At 46.4% G+C, this 21,260-nt stretch overlaps 1 protein-coding gene across 5 annotated transcripts in view; it reads left to right on the forward strand.

Annotated features, from left to right (window-relative positions):
* Positions 1-21,260, forward strand: part of LOC122946369 (integrator complex subunit 6-like) — a 72,957-nt gene that overhangs the window by 50,348 nt on the left and 1,349 nt on the right. For all 5 annotated transcript variants that reach the window (XR_006391236.1, XM_044305940.1, XM_044305942.1 and 2 more), the window contains 6 exons: positions 287-502; positions 10,086-10,209; positions 10,337-10,479; positions 11,135-11,372; positions 12,493-12,879; positions 20,962-21,055. Coding sequence is in view for 4 of the 5 variants with exons in the window: in XM_044305940.1 (XP_044161875.1) it covers positions 287-502; positions 10,086-10,209; positions 10,337-10,479; positions 11,135-11,372; positions 12,493-12,879; positions 20,962-21,055 (1,202 nt within the window). In the remaining variant the exon portion in view is untranslated. The remainder of the gene's footprint in view (positions 1-286; positions 503-10,085; positions 10,210-10,336; positions 10,480-11,134; positions 11,373-12,492; positions 12,880-20,961; positions 21,056-21,260) is intronic.

Genomic DNA, 21,260 nt, shown 5'->3' on the forward strand with positions numbered 1-21,260 from the left:
ACAGGACTTTACTACTTCCTGTTCAGTGGGGACGGGAGCCTCGACGCTGAAACGGAGGGGCTTTGAAATGGTGAGTGTCTTTTTCTTTGCAAGTCAGATACTGAGCTGTACATAGTCTACTTGAGCCTTTTGTGGATAGGTTTTAGGCTCTGTAGCATGTGAGCTATGTCGTTTCTGATTGATGCTGACATTGTTTGAGGGGTTCATTCATCTCTGGTTGTTCATGCTGCTGCGTGTCCTTCCCTGCCAATGTGACTGCTTGCTCATAATTCTCTGTATGTTTCAGACTAAAATGGAGTCAGAACGAATAATTGCATCTGTTGGAAAGAAGGTCCCACAGGAGACGGGGATTAAAGTGAAAAATAACTCCACCAGACTGTCTTTAGTTCACAACAAACACTTCAAACAGCTGCTACAGGAAATCTCTGGAGAAAGCCCAATACGATTGCAGGAGATGAACGTGAAGGAGTTTCCTGGTTTTCAGATTGGCCTCTTAAATAAGGTAAATCAAGAAGCCACATTCAGTCTGTACTGTGTTCATATCCTGCCTTAATGGCCCCGTAAAGAGCTTTTTCACACAAAAAAAACCCAAAACTGTTGCATTGCGTTAAAAATTCTGTTGAGCGGTCTATTTCTGGGTGACAACCAATATGGCTGCCAATAATGCCAATTCACAAATGTGTCTGCATTGTGTCCAAGCAGCAAGTCTCCTCCACTTTGAAAAAGACTATGTATGGCGCATATGGCTCTACTTTATGGTGCAAATGAGTAATAAATGTGCCTTACAGCAGATGACACACAATTTTGGTGTAAAATGGGCCAAGAAACAAACTAATGCACTGAATTGCTGGCCAGTGCATCTATAGGTAATGTGTGAACGAAATGTTTTTACTTCATTCGGAAGGTCTGTCATTTCTGAGAAATTGGTCAGTCTCTGCTGAGATTTATGGATATTGCCTGGAAATCTATTAAAGGGGTTCTCCAGGAATTAAAAAAATTAAATACTTAAATATTATTTTATAATAAATATTTCTCGCCCATTTTCCTTGGGGGACACAGACCTTGGGTATAGCTCAGCTCCCTAGGAGGCGTGACACTAAGTAAAACTGTTAAGCCCCTCCTCCATCAGCTATACCCTCAGCCTGGAGATAGAGGCTACCAGTTTTAGCTTAGTGTCCAAGGAGGCAAGACACTCCCTGCTACTGCAGGGCTGTTTTCTCCTTGATATTTTATTTTTCTAATTTTGTTATTTTACTTTTTCCTAGGGATACCAGAGACGCATGGACCTCTCTGCTCTCCCGGGGTTGAGCTGCGCCAGTGCCAATTTATCTGCACTGCTGCCTCCCCCACAGAAGCAATAGGAGGATCTGGGCAGCAATGGCTCCCCTACATCCCGCCAGCTAGGGGGTCGCCCGCACGCCAAGCCCCTCTACCAGCTTCCTGCCACTGCGGTGCCAGTGGCTGAAGGGGCGACCCTGCTGGAAGGAACTGAGGGTGAAGACGTCGTTCGGTGAGATGGCTATTCCAGCCCATACCCCGTCCCTATTTGCAGCACCTACCCCTCTGGGTAAGGGGGGCACCCGTGGTCGCTTATTCTGAGCGCTCAAGCAGACCCTCCCCAGCTCCCCTCAGGTTATCCTCAGCAGGGGGGCCGCCTTCCTCCACGCCGTTCCCCCCACGCTGCTTTCTTCAGCCCGGCATTCTCTCTCCCTCTCTCCCTTCCCGCCGCTGCCCGCTCCGTATCGGGGGGCGGGGCTTATGCCCGACATGGGCAGATCGCGGCGGAGCTTGTTTCTCGGCGAAACAGGGGACTTGGTGGCAGAGGGTCACCCACCTGGGCAAATCGCCGCACTCCAGGGGCCTGCGGGCCCTTTATTTTCTGGCATCTGGCTTCTTCTTAGCCCTGAGAGCATTTTCGGCAGCAGGGGGCGTGGCTTACGCGCGCGTCCTGTTGGGGGCGGAGCTTGTTTTCCCCGCGATTCTGCTGAGATTCCCGCGCTTCCTCACTCCTGACAGGAAGCTGAGACACGGTGGGGGACTCTAAACTCCTGTGTACATCGCTCGGCTTCTGTGGGCGCTATCTGCTGGCTCACTGCTGTTGCTGCTCTCTGCTGCTGCTGATCTGCTCCATCTTTACTCCTGACGTTCTTCTGAGGCACTGGTAGGACAGTTAACCCTCTCCTAACCCTCCTGGTCATAGCTGCTATAACCCTTTGTGGTCTCTGTATTAGAGTACAACCACCTTTCAGCATGTCAGATCCCACGGGTGCCCCCAAACCCTGGTACCATGCCTGTACCGCCTGTAAGGAACTTTTTCCGCGTGGACAATCTGAGCCGCATTGCCTTGCATGTCAGGCCCCTATGCAGGGCCCGCTTCCCGCTGCGACCCCCGGTGCCTCTGAACCCCCTGACTGGGCTAGGTCTCTGTCTCAGGCAGTGGAAAGCCTTACACACGTAGTGGGCCGTCTCGTGGATAGACCGCCTCTCCCGCAGGCTGCCACAATCCCTGTCGCACCCGCTGGGACTACCGTTTCTGCCGCCCCCACTGGTTCCCTGCCTCCCAGCGAATCTTCCAGGGCCCGGCATACTCAGAAACGTTCAAGGGTTGAGCGCACATCTTCTCCAGATGCTTCGCTCTCTCCGCCATGCGTGCGAGCTCAGTCGAGTCTATCCTCTCAAAGGGATACGCTTTCTGAGGGAGAACTGGCGGATTCGGACGTGGACATGGACTCAGAGCTTCCGTCCAAATTGGCGTCCGCGGTGGGGCATCTTATCGCTAGCATCCGTGATACCTTTCAGATACACGATGACCCCCCCAGCTCCGAACAGGCCGGCGTGTCCTTTCTCCGCCCCAGACAGGCCTCCAAGGTTTTTCCCATACACGCTGATTTTTCTTCTGTGGTATCCAAGGCTTGGACCCGGCCTAACGTCCGCTTTATTACACCCAAAAAGCTGGACATTTGCTATCCCTTTCCAGCGGATTCTGTGACCACGTGGACATCCCCGCCTAAGGTTGATCCTCCCGTGGCTCGCCTGTCCAAAAGCACTACTATTCTGGTACAGGACGGATCTTCCCTCCAGTCTGTTGAGGACCGTCGTACGGAATCCCTCTCCAAGGCCATATTTACTGCCTCTGGTTCGGCCCTTAGACCGGTCTTTGCCTCCGCCTGGGTTGGTAAAGCGGTCTCTGAATGGGGTTTGCAACTGGAACGGGAGTTAGGGTCGGACGTCCCTGTTCAGGACCTCCGCTCCTTAGCCCAACTAATTGTTCAGGCCGGAAAATTCGTCTGCTGAGGCCTCCCTTGATGCGGGTGCCCTCATTGCCCGTTCCTCTGCCCTGGCAGTTTCTGTCAGGAGGGAACTCTGGCTGAAGGTTTGGGCGGCGGACGCCGCTTCCAAACGCTCTTTGGCCGGCCTACCATTTACGGGTTCCCGCCTGTTCGGGACCCGTCTGGACGAACTTATATCAGAGGCCACGGGTGGGAAGAGTACTCTCCTCCCCCAGTCCAGGCCAAAGGGCGCCCCCCGTGGTCGCGCTGGTTCGTCCCGGTTTCGGTCCTTTCGCAAGACCACCGGGTCTAGACCCGCGGCCAGTTCTTCTTCCTCTGGCCCAGCCCAAGATAGGCGCAAGAAGCCGTTTTTTCGGACGCAACCTACCTGGCGCAAGTCCCAGCCTGCACGGGCTCCCACAGGCCAGCAGCCCTCTGCCTGAAGGTGCGCCCCCACCCACCCGGGTGGGGGGCCGCCTTCTCCTGTTCAGGAACGTATGGCGGGCCCACATCTCAGACGCATGGGCGCTCGAGATTGTATCTTGCGGATACAAGATCGAATTTGCGTCCATTCCGCCAGACCGTTTCTTCCGATCCCGTCCTCCGCGGCTATTCGCTCTCTAATGGACAAGGGTGTCGTCGCCCCCGTGCCTCCGACGGAAAGGTTCAGGGGGTTCTACTCGAACCTCTTTGTGGTTCCCAAGAAGGAAGGCTCAGTGCGACCGATCTTGGACCTAAAACGCCTGAACCGTTTTCTCCGACTACAGAGATTCCGGATGGAGTCTCTCAGGTCCGCAGTGGCCTCCCTGGAAAGAGGGGATTTCATGGTTTCGATCGACATTCAGGATGCATACCTCCACGTTCCGGTTGCTCCATGTCATCACCGCTTCCTGCGCTTCGCGGTGGGGGACGATCACTTCCAATTCGTCGCCCTTCCCTTTGGTCTGGCGACGGCTCCTCGGGTGTTCACCAAGGTCCTGGCCCCTGTCTTGGCCCTTCTACGTTCAAGAAGTGTTTTTCTTCTCCCATACTTGGACGACATCCTGGTCAAGGCACCCTCCTTCTCTCAGGCATCCGGCAGTGTGGACCTCACCCTGGAGACCCTGACGCGGTTCGGTTGGGTTATCAACCACCCCAAGTCTTCCCTTATCCCCTCCAGACGGCTGATCTTCCTGGGGATGCTCCTGGATACAGAGTTGGCGGAGGTTCGCCTCCCGTCGGACAAGCGTCTGGCCCTTCGCGGGTCGGTTCACAGTCTCCTCCGTCATCGCCGCCCTTCCCTCAGATCCAGCATGCGGTTGTTGGGAAAGATGGTTGCCTGTTTCGAAGCGGTGCCGTTCGCACAATTCCGATCCCGCACCTTTCAGAGGGCAATTCTGTCGGCCTGGGACAAATCACCGGGGAGTCTGGACAGGACCTTTCTTCTGCCTCCCCTGGCTCGGGCTTCCCTCAGCTGGTGGTTGCATATCCCTCTAAGGGGGAAGTCCTTCCTCCCACTGAACTGGCTGGTGATTACCACCGATGCCAGCTTACGGGGGTGGGGGGGGGGTTTTCCCTCCCCGGTCCGTCCAGGGCGTTTGGTCTCTATCGGAGTCCAGACTTCCAATCAATATTCTGGAACTGAGGGCGATTTTTCTGTCCCTCAGACACTGGACCCATCTACTGAAGGGCCACCCTGTTCGGATCCAATCGGACAATGCCACGGCTGTGGCATACATAAACCATCAGGGAGGCACTCGCAGCGATGCAAGAGGTGACCCTCATTCTCCTCTGGGCGGAGACGCACGTGCCGGCCTTATCTGCGATTTACATCCTGGGGGTGGACAACTGGGCGGCGGATTTCCTCAGCCGGTCCACCATCGACCCGGGAGAATGGTCCCTGCACCCAGAGGTGTTCGAAGCCCTTTGTCTTCGCTGGGGTCGCCCCGACGTGGACCTCATGGCTTCCAAATTCAACCACAAGGTCCCCCTATACCTGGCCAGGGCACGGGACCCGAAGGCATACGGCGCCGACGCGCTCGTCCTTCCGTGGCGCGAATTCTCCCTTCTGTACGTCTTTCCTCCTTTTCCCCTCCTGCCACGGGTTCTTCGGAGGATCGCGGCAGAGGGCGTTCCCGCGATTTTAATCGCCCCGGATTGGCCCCGCCGGTCTTGGTACGCCGACCTAATGTTGCTGTTGGCAGACGCACCGTGGCCACTGCCCTCCAGGGAAGACCTTCTCTCTCAGGGACCGATCTTCCACGAGCATTTAGGCTCGCTACGTTTGACGGCGTGGCTATTGAGACCGCCGTCTTAACGCGACGGGGTTTCTCCGCGGACGTAATCCGCACCATGATCCGTGCTCGTAAGCCTGTATCCTCTAGGATCTACTATCGGGTTTGGAGGTCCTATCTGGGGTTCTGTGAGTCCCGGAGCATCCCTCCTCTCCGATTCTCCCTTCCCACACTCCTGTCCTTCCTCCAGTCGGGTCTGGACCTGGGGCTGAGCCTCAGTTCTCTGAAGGGACAGATTTCGGCGCGGTCTATTCTTCTCCAGCGTCCCCTGGCCCCTCTAGGGCCCATTAAGACCTTCTTACAAGGGGTGGCTCACTCTGTTCCGCCGTACCGCCCTCCAGTTCCTTCCTGGGACCTGAATGTGGTGCTCTCGGCGCTCCAATCCGCCCCCTTCGAGCCTTTACGGGAAGTCTCCCTTCGTCTTCTGTCCTGCAAGGTCATCTTTCTTGTGGCCATCACGTCTCTCCGACGGGTGTCGGAGTTGGCGGCTCTTTCTTGCTCCGACCCTTTCCTGGTCTTCCACCAGGATAAGGTTGTGCTTCGGCCTGTCCCGACCTTCCTGCCAAAGGTGGTTTCCGCCTTTCACATCAATGAGGACATCGTCCTTCCGTCGCTCTGTCCCTCTCCTTCCCACCCCAGAGAACGGGAACTGCACCGTCTGGATGTGGTCAGGGCGTTGAGGATTTACTTGGAGGTCACCGGATCCTTTCGGCGCACGGACTCCCTGTTTTTGGTTCCGGAGGGTTCGCGCAAGGGTTTGGCGGTCTCCAAGGTGGCTATTGCCCGTTTCATTAAACTGGCGGTGTCTGAGGCTTATCGAGCCAAGGGCAGAGCTCCGCCTTTCGGCATCACTGCTCATTCCACCAGAGCAGTCGGTGCTTCCTGGGCGCAGAGGCATCGGGCCTCGGCTGAACAGTTGTGCAAGGCAGCCACTTGGTCCTCTCTGCACACTTTCACAAAGTTCTATAGAGTGCATACGCATGCATCAGCGGATGCTGCTTTGGGCCGCCTGGTTTTGCAGGCAGCGGTTTCCTGATGCTCTGGTGGTGTTCCGCCTTGGGTTTGTGGTCCCTCCCTTCTTGGACTGCTCTTGAACGTCCCAAGGTCTGTGTCCCCCAAGGAAAATGGGCGAGAAAAGGAGATTTTTGTATAACTTACCAGTTAAATCTCTTTCTCGCTCTTCCTTGGGGGACACAGCACCCACCCTTCTGTGTTTGGTTACAGGGTTATGGTTTGGCGCCCCGTTGGGTTGCTGGTTGGTTGTTCCTGTTATTGGTTGTTTTCCTTTCACTACTTGGACACGCAACTGGTAGCCTCTATCTCCAGGCTGAGGGTATAGCTGATGGAGGAGGGGCTTAACAGTTTTACTTAGTGTCACGCCTCCTAGGGAGCTGAGCTATACCCAAGGTCTGTGTCCCCCAAGGAAGAGCGAGAAAGAGATTTAACTGGTAAGTTATACAAAAATCTCCTTATTCACAAATACCTTCCATTACTTTAGAATGGCTTGTTTTGTCTAGGGATCATTAGGACAAATAAAATGGCCGCCGTCCTATCAGTACACACAAAACATGTCCTGGTCACACAGGAGGACAAGTTAGGCTGAATTCACACGTCCGTGGAACACAGTCCGTTAGATACCAGACTGGCATCCTGCTTAGTGCAGGAGCACACTGCGTCATTGGTTGCTACGACGCCGTGCGCTCCTGCACTAAGCAGGATGCCAGTCCGGTATCTCACGGACAGTGTTCCACAGATGTGTGAATTCAGCCTAACTTCACTACACTGAGGTAAAGAGCTGCCGCATCCTCCTCTCTGCTCTTCTCGTCAGGAATCGTGATCCTGAATACAGGTAAATCTCTCTGGGAATGGAGAGGATGAGGAGACATGAGAGGAGGGTGAGGTACGGCTAATGAGCAGCAGCACTTGTTTACAGTCTCCATTACCACAGCCTGTCCTGTCCGTCCTCTCTTCTGTACTTTGTCTCTTTGTGAACTAAATTCCCCAGAGATTCAGCTAAAGTTCTTATCTGTATTCAGGATCATAATCCCTGGCAAGTAGAGAGGAGGAGGAGGATGAGGCAGCTCTTTACCTCAATGTTGTAAAGTAACTTGTCCTCCTGTGTAATCAGGACGGGTTTTGTGTGAACTAATAGGACAGCGGCCATTTTGTTTCCCCTGATGATTGCTCCCCAGACAAAACGAGCCATTATAATTAATTAAAGGTATTTGAGAATATATTTATAATAAAGTATTTAAGTATTTTAATTTTTTAGGAGAACCCCTTTAAGTACCTTGACAGAAGTACTTACATGTGACAGTTTAACCACCTCCCGTCACACCGAAAGGCGTGACTGTGGCGGCTCTCCCAGGTCACGCTAACGCAGAAAGGCGTCGTCTCGCCTGAGATTTCCTGTGAACGCGCGATCATTCGCTGGAAGGCAGTAGATGCGATTTTTTTGTTAACAGCGTCTAATATACCTGGTCCTCTGGTGGTCCCTTTTGCTTGGATCGACCACCAGAAGACACAGGCAGCTCAGTAAGTAGCACCAATCACCACACTACACTACAACCCTGTCCCCCCTCCCCCCCCCAGGTCACTTATTAACCCCTGATCACCCCTAATAGACTCCCTGATCAAAGGCTTCATTCAGACATTCGTATGTGTTTTACGGATCCGCAAAACACGGACACCGGCATTGTGGCATTTTGCCAGAACTATATAGAAATATCTCTGTAAATGACAACTTTTTCCATTTTTTTTTTTATACAAAGTTGTCAATTTACAGAGATATTTCTCACACACAGCATGGGTATATGTAAAAAGACACCCCAAAACACATTGCCCTACTTCTTCTGAGTACGGCGATACCACATGTGTGACACTTTTTTGCAGCCAAGATGCGCAAAGGGGCCAAAAGTCCAATGAGTACCTTTAGGCTTTACAGGGTTACTCCCAATTTAGCCCCGCCCAAAATGCCAGAACAGTAAACACACCCCACAAATGACCCCATTTCGGAAAGTAGACACCCCAAGGTATTCACTGAGGTGCATAGTGAGTCCGTGGGAGATTTATTTTATTTTTTTTACCAGAAGTTAGCAGAAATGGAAACTTTATATATCTTTTTTTTCCCTCAAAGTGTCATTTTCCGCTAACTTGTGAAAAAAAAATTAAATCATACATGAACTCACCATGCCCCTCCGCAAATACTTTGTGGTGTCTTCTTTCTAAAATGGGGTCATTTGGGGGGTATTTATACTATCCTGGCATTCTAGCACCTCAAGAAACATGACAGGTGCTCAGAAAGTCAGAGCTGCTTCAAAATGCGGAAATTCACATTTTTGTACCATAGTTTGTAAACGCTATAACTTTTTGCGCAAACCAATAAATATACACTTATTGGATTTTTTTTTTAATCAAAGACATGTAGCACAATAAATTCTGACACAAACTTGTATAGAAATGTAATTATATTTGAACAATTTAACCAGAGAACGTTAAAAAATACACTTTTTTGGAGAAAATTGCTGCCTATTTTGATTAATATCGGAAAAACGAAAAATCTCAGCAGCAATCAAATACCACCAAAAGAAAGCTGTATTTGTGAGAAGAAAAGGAGGTAAAATTCATTTGGGTGCCAAGTTGCATGACCGAGCAATAAACCGTTAAAGTTGTGAAGTGGCGATTTGTAAAAAAGGGCCTGGTCACTAGGGGGGTATAAACCTGTGGTCCTTAAGTGGTTAAGGGAATCTGTCAGCTCCCAAACTACAGTACACATTGTATAATATAAAGATTGCAGAGTCTTATTCTATAATTTGAATCTTCATGCTTGCTGCCGGCGCTACCCTATGATCCTGCAAACTGGCAGTGAAATCCTCTCCATTAAATGTAATACATTGAACGGACTAGGTCTACCGAAATGTCTGCTCGGACTCCTCCATTCATTACTCTAAAAACCTGTGTAGTTCTGTTACAGTGGGTTTTGTCTCCTGTACATATGTTTTATGGTTCATTGAAGTATTAAATCTTCAGGAAAGTTATAGGTCTTAACATTATAGTCACAATAAGGAGAAGCAGTCTTATAAAAGAAAAAAGGAAGTTAGTAAAGTTGGAGTTATAGACTGAAATTGCAATGCAGATATGGTTTCCATTATGTTAAAAGGGTAACAGACAAAAATACTAACTGGGAAAGAAGGGGGAGCCATAGAGGGTGGACCAAGGGTCGCCCAACAGTAGGGTTCAGTGGCCACACATGAATCTAATTTGGTCAGGTAGAGAAGGCTGGGGAGTCCTGAAGTTCAGTCTATGGGAGAACCACAGGGCATAAAAAGAGCAAAGGGGTGTTATTGTCTGAGGCTTTGATGTCCTGCAAATGCATGAGAGGTTCAACTGCTTTGATGCACTAGATAGAGATGTGGATGGCCGCCAGGGTCTTAGCGTAATTTGGCTCCAATATAATACTGAATTGGATTGCCCATTGTATAACAAGTTATTAACAACCATTCTGAATAACCTCAAATTGCATTTATTTATTTTTTCTCATTAGGATCTCAAGCCCCAAACGTACAGAAATGCCTATGACATTCCCCGTGCAAATCTTTTGGATCAGTTGACAAGGATGAGGACCAATTTACTGAAAACCCATAAGCTGATTGTTGGTCAGGATGAAGGTATGGTTATGGTTTTCCCTCACTGGTGCTAATATTAGGTTGTGATGATGGCAGGTTTTATTTATTTATTCATTCATTGGATAAAGAAACACCAGTTTACAGTTGTGTCCTTTATCTGGTTTTGCAGACTGTCTGCATAGCGTCCCGGTGGCTCAGATGGGTAACTACCAAGAATATTTGAAACTTATGCCTTCTCCTCTCAGAGAGATTGATCCAGATCAACCAAAGAGGCTTCACACGTTTGGAAATCCATTTAAACAGGATAAAAAGGTATTGCTGCTGTTCATACCAAAATGTGATTGTAAAAGAGAAGCAATATTATCTGCTGTATTAGGGGATTGCTTTAATAACAGCTCTCTTATTGGAAAGGCTCCCATCACAAGCCGTGAATCAGGGTAACTGCGTCTTCTGAAATTCCCTGCAAGCTCCATCAGCAGAATGCAGGTGACATTCACAGCAGCCTGTACTCTGACACTCGCAGTGCCAGTCTGGAAATCACTACTGTACAGGAAATAGAAGGACTATGTCCCTATTAGGATGAAATGTTTTACGGAATCTCTTGAAAAATTCCATACATGTAATTGGGCCTGAAGACATTGAAGTGAATGGGGACGGAGGAGCTGTAGTTACACTGCTCGCTACTGCAATGTCGACGGCGAGCAGGGAAAAAAGTGAAGAGCAGAGAGTTGCTTTCATACAGCTGATCGGCGGGGTTGGCGGCTGTCGGGCCCTCGCTGACCTGATGTGGATGTCCTGAGGATAGGTCATCAATAAATGAAAAACAGAGAACCCCTTTAAAGGGATATGTGTCAGCAGATGTGGGTTATTATCTAAATGATGGAAAAATACAGTTTTCCACTATACATTGTGGATCAATTTGATGTTTTTTCAACACTGGAATTTATTTATTCCTCTTCAATTATAGGGTATGATGATTGATGAAGCTGACGAGTTTGTTGCTGGACCCCAAAATAAAGTAAAACGTCCGGGAGAGTCCAACACTCCAGCCTCCCTGAAGAGAAGGCGTAGTATGTCTCCTTTGCTGCTAAGAAGACCTCAGACCCCTCCTATAATAACCAATCACGTGGGAGGGAAGGGGCCCCCTGCAGTGCCTGGGAGCCCTGCTCCACACAACCTAATAAAGCCAATTCCCATACACAAAGGTAAGCTGTTAAAATAAAGCTGCTGCTACTGGTATTTGCTAGATGCTGGACCTGAGACGTAGAGAGTGGCTGGAGTACATACACTGGCAGATCACTTGCTGCAGAGTTTTATAATTTATTGAGCTGTATCAGCATAGTACTTATTGACTGCTTGACCTGTGGATGGACACAGAATACCTTGGGGTATGTCCACACATGCTTTGTTTCACCTTATGCATTGCAATGGTTGAAGTCCATGGTCGAAACCTGGATTTAAAATCGATGCACGGCATGCCAGTTTTTAGGTGGATTGTGCCTTGTAGCGGGTGGAATGAAATTTACATCTCGCCCACTTTGCTGCTTCTGTAAATCTGCAGCATATATGCCTCTTGTGGATGTACCCATAGACAATAAAGAGCTGTAAGGACATGCTGACACCTGCTGCAGAAATACTCTTGATACATCTGAATAAGATTAACATGTACGTCAGGGAAAGGGTCCCTTTCCTGCATGACAACCTACAAATATCCTTTATGCACCATGATCCCTTTTGTCCAAGTGCTGACTGTTTTCTGCTGTCAGCATGGGGCCTAAAAGAGGTCGTCCAGAGCAGATTAGTGTAAGCCCTTGTTAGGGCATGCCTTAAGCCCCCTTCACATGGCCCAATGGAGCAGACAATTGTTGGGAAGGTAGCATTCTTTCCTGACAATCGCCTGCTTGTCAGCAGAGTAGACAGCTGCATTTACATGCAGTGATCTCCTCCACAGTATGGGGAGGAGCGATCACTAACTCCACCTCTCGTCTCCATACAAAATTAATATTTGCCGGCAGCAGAGTGTGATTTGACGGTACGACGATTTAGGTATCTGCATGAACCCTCTTGTTACCCAGTGAGCGAATGTTTTGCTCGTTCATCGGGTAATTGGCGACACTTTTACCCTGGCAGATTATCACTTACGATCATTCGTATGAATGCTCGTTAGCGATAATCTGGTCAAATGTCAGCAGTGTAAAGGGTCCTTTAGATGCAACGATATATTGGTATAATGCTGTCAACAGCTGTGGAGCTACTTTGGGAATGTATTTTATTGTGTACATGTATACATTAGATCCATGCATGCTGCCTTTTGTGTTTGTACAGATGGTAATAACTCGCTAATTACAGAAGGGAATGGAGAAAGAACGGACAATGGTCAGGCTGTGGACAAGCCAATGGATGGACTGTCTCCATTTATGGTTCCTGCTGCTTTGGCAGATGAGGATATGCTGCCTAATAATAACTTTGATTCTGTTACTGATGAACTGAATTGTTTGAACGATGATAACATGGACCACAAACCAGTTAATAACACACTGATAAAGGCGCCTTTAGAAAACTATGTGCCTTTGGAAGATTCTCTTGTGACTCGGGAATGTACATCAGGAATAACATCACCAAACTCCCTGAAGGAAATGCAAAGTATCATCAATGGAATCAACGCTGATATTAAGATTAAAGTCATGAAAGAAGTACGAAAGCCGGGGCGAAGTAAGTAGAGGCAGTCAGTATATTAAAGGGAACCTGTCACCTCTACTATGCTACCCTCACTGAGCGTTTCTAAATGTTCATTGTCTTACCCATAACATATAAATTACACTTTTAATTTCATTTGCAGACAAATTCAATAAGGATTATGCATTTTTGTACTTCCTGCCTTTCATGCAAATTAACATAAGAGTCATATCTTACTTGTGTGACCAGAGAAGTCATATTTTCAAGCTCTGACTCATCTCAGGTTAATTTGCATATGTATTAAATCTGTTGTTTTTTTACACAATAAAAGCACACAGAGCTATGGGGACTGGATATTGTGGATGTGCTAGCGGCCATCTAGCAACCCATGTCCTCAGCTCTATACCCAAAATCCCGGGGACAGGTTCCCTTCAAGCATGTTATTAAAAATGTTGGATTGGAGAGATTGTTTATACAGGAGTTTTCCTGCTCTGCTATGGACATGAAGGCAATAAAGTGCAGTAGAATTGTGGTAAAATCCAGAAACTTGGCAGTTTAGAGACCACATGTACGATAACATACCATCACCCCCGAAATGCAGCGCAATCTGCAGGCATCATGTTATAGAGCAGAGAAGTTGAGCAGATAGATTTATATGAAGCTTTATAGGAAAAACTTGCAATTCATTAAAATCTGTGTTCTTTCTGAGGTCATTAGCCATGTGGGCAGATCTAACAGTGACTGACATCTATCTATGTATGCACACTTATACAGGAGAGGCTGTCAATCACTGGTAATACCTCATATGGGCAACTGAGCTCAGAAAGAACTGATTTTACTGAATCTTCCCCATAAAACAATTATATCAGTCTGCTTAGCTCCCCCTGCTCTATAACATGCTGCAGATTACACTGCATTAACATGGTGACAGGTTCCCTTTAAAGGGTCATTCCTTTATGGCATATCCACAGGATATTGTAAAAACAAGACACACAGTCAGTACATCCTATAAAATTAAGTGAATGCATAGGTCTGCGTCGCTGTGGCTGAAAATACAAGTAAAACCAAAACGCAATGCAAACATTGAATATACAGATCGTAAGTTTTACTAATCATATATTCACTCTATAAATGAATATGTGGCACTTGGCAAATATCTTTTGGTCAAAATCATTTGTGCCCATCCACCACGGCAAGCTAATCTGTTTTAGATGGGACCCTACTCTATAATGACTCCTCTGCTTGTGCCAACAGGCCTCAAATAAATTCAGGGAAAGCAGGGCTCCAGCTAAATAACGCAACAAAAAGCAGCCTGTGGGAATGAATGGTCGTTAGGAGTGCAAGACCAAAGGTGCAGGTCCCAAAGGACATGCACCTATCTCGAGAATGGGGCCCTGTCTCTCACCATTGTGTCAGAACACACAAAAAAAGGGAGTAAAAGGTGGGAAAAGGGATTATGGGAAAGAAACGCCAAGGAATTACCAAAGAATGATAGAGTAGGAGTGTATAGTGGAGGCTACAAGGTCGTTACAAGGCAGCGCCTAAAGTTAACAGTGCACAGAAGTGGACTGCGAAAAAGTACCAACAGAGGGAAAAAACGATCGTAACCTTCCCCCTTCGGCGTAAAACTGGGAGGGCGTCCCCACGACCTTCCTTGGTTCTCATCATTGTGAACAGAGCAGTGGCTGCACATGTGCGTCTCTCTCCATTCACTACTATGGGAGTCGCGATGAGCTGAGTAAGTGGCTTTGTTTAAAATATTTCCTATGGTTAGTGGCAGCTGGGCATATACCCATGGTGCTGTGTCCCCCAATGCATCCTACGTGAAAAGGATTTTATGGCGAGTACAAAAATCCAGTTATTTTGAGTTAAAAATATATAACTTCAACATATTAAAAATGTAAACCATCAGTCCCTGTCCCAGTGTCTTTACAAACTAAGCTCCCTATCTCACATGGGCCAGTTAGCCTATCTGTAGGTCTTTAGTATGAGGGAAATAAAACTGGCTTAAAGATGCCTACTGGACGAGATGCAAAGACTAATATGCCATGGTTCTCAGCAGCTTATAATAAGGAAGTTGTGGCCAAATAATTATTTGGACTCCTTCACTGCCATGATCTGCCGAAAGTACTGCATATGTCAAGGGTTGAGGGAAAAAGTGGGTTAAAAATCCATGCGTTTTGATCTTTGTTTTACTTGAACCAAGCCCCATTATATTGTAAGCGTATCCTGCTAATGTGGACAAAAGGTTTCTAAATTAAGTGATGGTACAGTTTTATGTAACTTATTGTATTGGGTAAAGGAGTTGGCCCATCTCACACCTTGGTGGCATACCACTAGGATATGCCAACAATGTCCAATAGGTGCAGGTCCCACCTCTGGAACCCACTCCTATGACTAGAAGTAAATGAGGACTCATTGCGCGAAAGTGGCCACCCTCCATTTACTTCTATCGGAGTGCTGGCTCAGCTAATTTTGGAACTCCCCTAGAGGCAAATGAAGATGAGGCCGCTCTTGCGCAGCGTGCTCTCTATTCACTTCTATGGGAGTTTCGGACATAGCCAAGCGAGCGAGCGAGCTCTGCTCTTTTCAGAACGGGCATAGAAGTGAATGGAGAGAATGCACGGTGTGCTCTTCTTTACCCCGGGGGTCCCAATCTAGAGATAGGTGCAGTTCCCAACTCTGGGACCCACATCTATCTGACATTGGTGGGCATATACTAGTAATATGCCATCAATGTGTGATATGGGCTAACCCCTTCCCGCCCAGCGCCGTAATAGTATGGCGCAGCGGGACGTGACTTGCCGCCCAACGTCTTACTATTACGGACCGCTGCAGGAGCTGCGCCCGCCCGATTAGCTGAAGGGTACTGGCTGTTTCCGTTAGCCGGACCCCTGCTGTATGCGCCTTTATCTGTGAAAACACTGATGCCGGCGCATTAACCCCTTCTATGCCACGGTCAGCGCTGACCGTGACATAGAAGGGTTTTGCTGCGGGTGAGGGAGCCCATCGGGTCCCCGCGCTGCTGTGGTGGGGACCCGATGGGTGAGAAGGCAGCCCAATGCCATGCAGAGGCTGTCCAATGCTTTGCAAGGCATCGGGACCTGCCTTCTACGGTTTCCCAGGAGATCCAGTCCCAGGCCTGGTCTCCTAGGCAACCTGTTAGTGTATTACTCAGTGTAATACACTAACAGGCAATGCATTACAATACAGATGTATTGTAATGCATTGCAGAGGGGATCAGACCCCCAAAAGTTAGTCAGAAATAAAGTAAAAAAAAAAAAAAAAGTTTCAAGTAAAAAAATAAAAAAAGAGGGAAAAACGCCCCCTTTCCCCTAATTTTATAATAAAAAATGTAAAAAAAAAACACACCACACATATTAGGTATCGCCTCATCCGTAGCGAACGGCTCTGTAATTATATCACATGATTCACCCCGCCCAATAAACACCATAAAAAAAAAAACGATTTTTGTCACCTTACATCACAAAAAGTGTGACACCAGGCGATTAAAAAGGCGTATGTCACACAAAATGATACCAATAAAACAATCGCCTCATCCTGCAAAAAAATGAGCCCCTACATAAGAAAATCGCTCAAAAAATAAACTATAGGTCTCAGAACATGAGACACTAAAACATAATTTGTTTGTTTCAAGTATGCTATTAATGTGTTAAAGTGAAATAAAAAAATAAAAAAAATACATATTGGGTATCGCCATGTCCGGAACAACCAGCTCTATAAAAATATCACATGACCTAACTCCTCAGGTGAACACCATAAAAAATAAAAACTGTATATAAAAAAAAAGCCATTTTTGTCACCTTTCATCACAAAAATTGCAACACGAAGAGATCAAAAAGGCGTTGGCCCCCTAAAAAGTACCAATCAAACTGTCACCTCATCCTGCAAAAAATGAGACCCTACCTAAGACAATGAGTTTATTTTTTGACCATCACTCTGACAATGGAGACACTTAAATATATTTTTTTGCTTCAAAACCGCTATTGTGCTAAAGTGAAATAAATAAAATGTAGACATATTATGTGCTGCCGCATCCGTAACAACATGCTATATATAAAAAATACCACATGACCTAACCCCTCGGGTGACCACCGTAAATAAAATTGAATAAAAACAGGGCTCAAATTTTTTATGGCACCTTACATCACAAAAATTGGAACACCAAACGATTGAAAAGGTGTATGCCCCATAAGATAGTACCAATCAAACCGTCACCTCATCCCGCAAAAAAGGAGACCCTACCTAAGACAATCGGTCAAAAAATAAAAAAAGCTATGGCTCTCAGACTATTGAGACACTAAAACATAATTATTTTTTTTTGTTTCAAAAATGCTATTACTGTGTTAAAGTGAAAAAATAAATAAAAAAGTATACATATTAGGTATCGCCGTGTCCGTAACAACCAGCTCTATAAAAATATCACATGACCTAACCCCCAGGTGAATGCTGGAAAATAAATAAATAAAACCTGTGCCAAAATTACCAATTTTTCGGTCACCTTGCCCCATAAAGTGTAATAATGAATGATAAAAAAATCATATGCACCCAAAAATGGTACCAATAAAAATGTCAACTCTTCCTGCAAAAAACTAGCCCCTGCACAAGACGATCGGCAGAAAAATGAAAAAAATATGGTGTTCAGAAAATGGAGACACAAAAACATATTTTTTTTTTTCAAAAATGCTTTATTATGTAAAACTGAAACAAATAGACAAAGTAGACATATTTGATATCATTGCGTCCGTAACAACCTGTTCTACAAAATAGCACATGATCTACCCAGTCAGATGAATATTGTAAATAATATATATAAAAAAAAGTGCCAAAACAGCCATTTTTTGGTTAGCTTGCCTCACAAAAAAGTGATATAGAGCAATTGAAAATCATATGCACCCTAAAATAGTACCAATAAAACTGGCACCTTATCCCCTAGTTTCCAAAATGGGAGTTTCTACTTTAAGGGTGCATCAGGGGGGCTTAAAATGGGACATGGCATCTAAAAACCAGTCCAGCAAAATCTGCCTTCCAAAAACCATACAGCGCTCCTTTTCTTCTACGCCCTGCTTTGTGCCCATACATCAGTGTACGACCACATGTGGGGTGTTTCTGTAAACCTGCAGAATCAGGGTAATAATATAGAGTTTTGTTTGGCTGTTAACCCCTTAATGTGTTAAAGGGAACCTGTCAACACCAAAATGGATCATAAACCGCCATCAGTACCTTAAAAAGTGGGTTTTGGAAATTTTCTTACATTAAAGAAATGCTTCTAAGCCTTCTAACGTCCTATAAAAAAACAATACAGCAGGAGATTATGAATAACCAGGACTCTTTTCAAGGCCTGAGCTGTAATGATTATGATGCTGGTTCTCAGCAACCACTTACTTTTAGCTCATGAGGGACACACCGCTGAGATCATCATTTCTGTCACTACTTTATGCTGCTCTCAGTGAGGTCAGCATAACGTTGATGACAGGTTCCCTCTAAAGGGAGTCACCACTATATACACCGCTTCCATGGCTCTGTAGCACACCTATGCATATTTGTAATGGTACCTTTATTTTCCTTGCACAAGCAGGAAAAACTGTGTTTAATTCATATGCAAATGAGCACTCGCAAGTGCCCTAGGGGTGGCGTACCTGGTGTAGGAGCCCAGACTGCTCTGCTTTCTTTTCTCTTTACTCCTCCCCAGCCTCTGCCTTTGCCTGCCCTCCTATTCCCTTGCGTCATCACTAAGTCTGGGTGAGATTCTGCGCACCTAGCGATGACGCAAGGGAATAGGAGGGCAGGCAGAGGCTGGGGAAGGAGTAAAGAGAAAAGAAGGCAGAGCAGCCTGGGCTCCTACGCAGGGAACGCCGCCCCTGGACACTTGCGAGTGATCATTTGCATATAAATTAAAGGGATTCTGTCACCTCTTTTTACCTTTTTTAGAGATGCGCACATGCACGGCTAGATCGCCACTAACATGTCCGCAATATTCCTGTCCCATATCTGAGTGGTTTTATTGAGTGTAAAAAATTATTTTAAATATATATATTAAATCAGCCTGGTAAGGAGCCCAAGGGGCTGCACTAACCGTTCTGGAGGCCAGCACCGCTTCCCTGTGAAGGAGCCCAGCACCGCCTGTATCCACGAATCTCCTCCTTGTTCACAAAGTCAGATCGCCGGAATCTCGTGCCGGCATAGTGTTCCTTCCCTGTGCTGGCATCAGCCTCAGGGAAGGAACTGTGCATGCGAGATTACAGCGATCTGCCTTTGTGAACAAGGAGGAGACTCGTGGATACAGGCGGTGCTGGGCTCCTTCACAGGGAAGCGTGGCTGGGCTCCAGAACGGTTAGTGCTACCCGTTGGGCTCCTTATCAGGCTGATATATACATATATATATATATATATACATACGAAGAAGTAGGACTGCACTCCAAAATGTAGTAAAATAGCAGTGATTTATTCACCCATGATATGGCAAGTCTTGCGACGTTTCGGCTCACAAGAGCCTTCCTCAAGCTTGAGGAAGGCTCTTGTGAGCCGAAACGTCGCAAGACTTGCCATATCATGGGTGAATAAATCACTGCTATTTTACTACATTTTGGAGTGCAGTCCTACTTCTTCGCTTTATACAATTTTGGGGTTTGCCACTGCCCTGTGTTGGACCTTGCACCCGTACTCTGGTGGTGCTCCCACTGGACTTTATATATATATATATATATATATATATATATATATATATATATATATATATATAAAAAAAATTTACACTCAATAAAACCACACAATGATATGGGACAGGTATATTGCGGACATGCTAGCGGCGATCTAGCCGTGCATGTCCGCATCACTATAGGGTAAAAAGAGGTGACAGAATCCCTTTAAACGCTGTTTTTCCTGCTTGTGCAAGGAAAATAACAAAGGTACCATTACAATCATGCATAGGTATGCCACAGAGCCATGGAAGCGCTGTATATAGTGGTGACAGACTCCCTTTAAAGGGAATCTGTCATCAACGTTATGCTGAAGTCACTGAGGGCAGCATAAAGTAGTGACCGATGCTCTGCTCTGATCTCAGCGGGTTGTCCCTCATGAGCTAAAAGTAAGAGGTTGCTGAGAACCAGCATCATAATGATTACAGCCCAGGCCTTGAAAAGAGTCAAATCTACCTGAGAAGAGTCCTGGTTATTCCTAATCTCCTGCTCTCCTCGCCCATCTGCTGATGGTTGGCAGTTCTCTCCTAGAGAAAAAGAGAGAAAACTAGGTAGAAGACGGTCAGCCATCAGCAGGTGGGCAGGAAGTCCTAAATAACCAGGACTCTTCTCAGGGGGCCGGGACTTTTCCAGGCCCAGTCTGTAATGATTGTGATGTTGGATCGACCGCTGAAATCAATTCACCTGTCTCTACTTTATACTGCCGTTGGTATGGGCAGCATAAAGTTGATGACAGGATCCCTTTAAAGTAAATAAAATGTGATTCTCTATGTGACTGAACTGCTTTTACACTGCCTTTTATTTTGGAGTGTTTACTATATAGAATAAAGCAACTTTGCTTTGTGGGATGTGGAAGATCCAATATGTATTGTAACCATAGGCAAGAACGTCATCCAGGAATATTCTCTGGATAAGAAAATGGCTGCAAGCATTCATTCTAGACTAGATATGCCATTGTATTGAAAGATCTCATGAAACTTCATTTCAGCTACATGCACACGACCGTATGTGTTTTGCGGTCCGCAAAAAAAATAATAATAATAAAAAAAAAAATATGGTTGACATCCGTATGCCATCCGTTTCGTTTTATTTTTTTTTGGGCGCATCCATTGTAACAATGCCTAAAACGGACAAGAATAGGACATGTTAAAAAAAATTTGCGGGGCTACAGAACGGACATACTGATGCGGACAGCACACGCTGTGCTGTCTGCATTTTTTGCGGACCCATTGAAATGAATGGGTCCGCATCCTATCGTCACAAAAAAATAAATAAAAATGGAACGGACATGGAAACAAACAACGTTCATGTGCATGTGGTCTATCACGTATGACTATAAATGCATGCTTTGCTTTTTTTTTATATTGTAAACTTATATTGGTTTATTTGTATCTTTTAGATTATGAAAAAATCTTCGCCCTGCTTGAAGAAGTGCAAGGATCATCTGAAGTACAAAAAACGTTAATAGAATTTACAATCAAGGAAGCGGCACGGTAAGACACTAAATGTAGAAAATATACAAACTCCGAGTTGCCCTCCTCCACCGATCCCCTGCCGGTCCTTTTCTGAAGCCTCGGGTCTCTGCGTCCTTTTCCCTTTTGACAAACAGGAAGCGCCTTTAAAAAAAAAATCCAGCGGAAAACACTTTCCACTATTACTTCAAAATGACAATAAATATATAAAGAATTCTTCTACGTG

The sequence above is a fragment of the Bufo gargarizans genome, chromosome 9, assembly GCF_014858855.1.
Source record: "Bufo gargarizans isolate SCDJY-AF-19 chromosome 9, ASM1485885v1, whole genome shotgun sequence".
NCBI classification, from domain to species: Eukaryota; Metazoa; Chordata; class Amphibia; order Anura; family Bufonidae; genus Bufo; species Bufo gargarizans.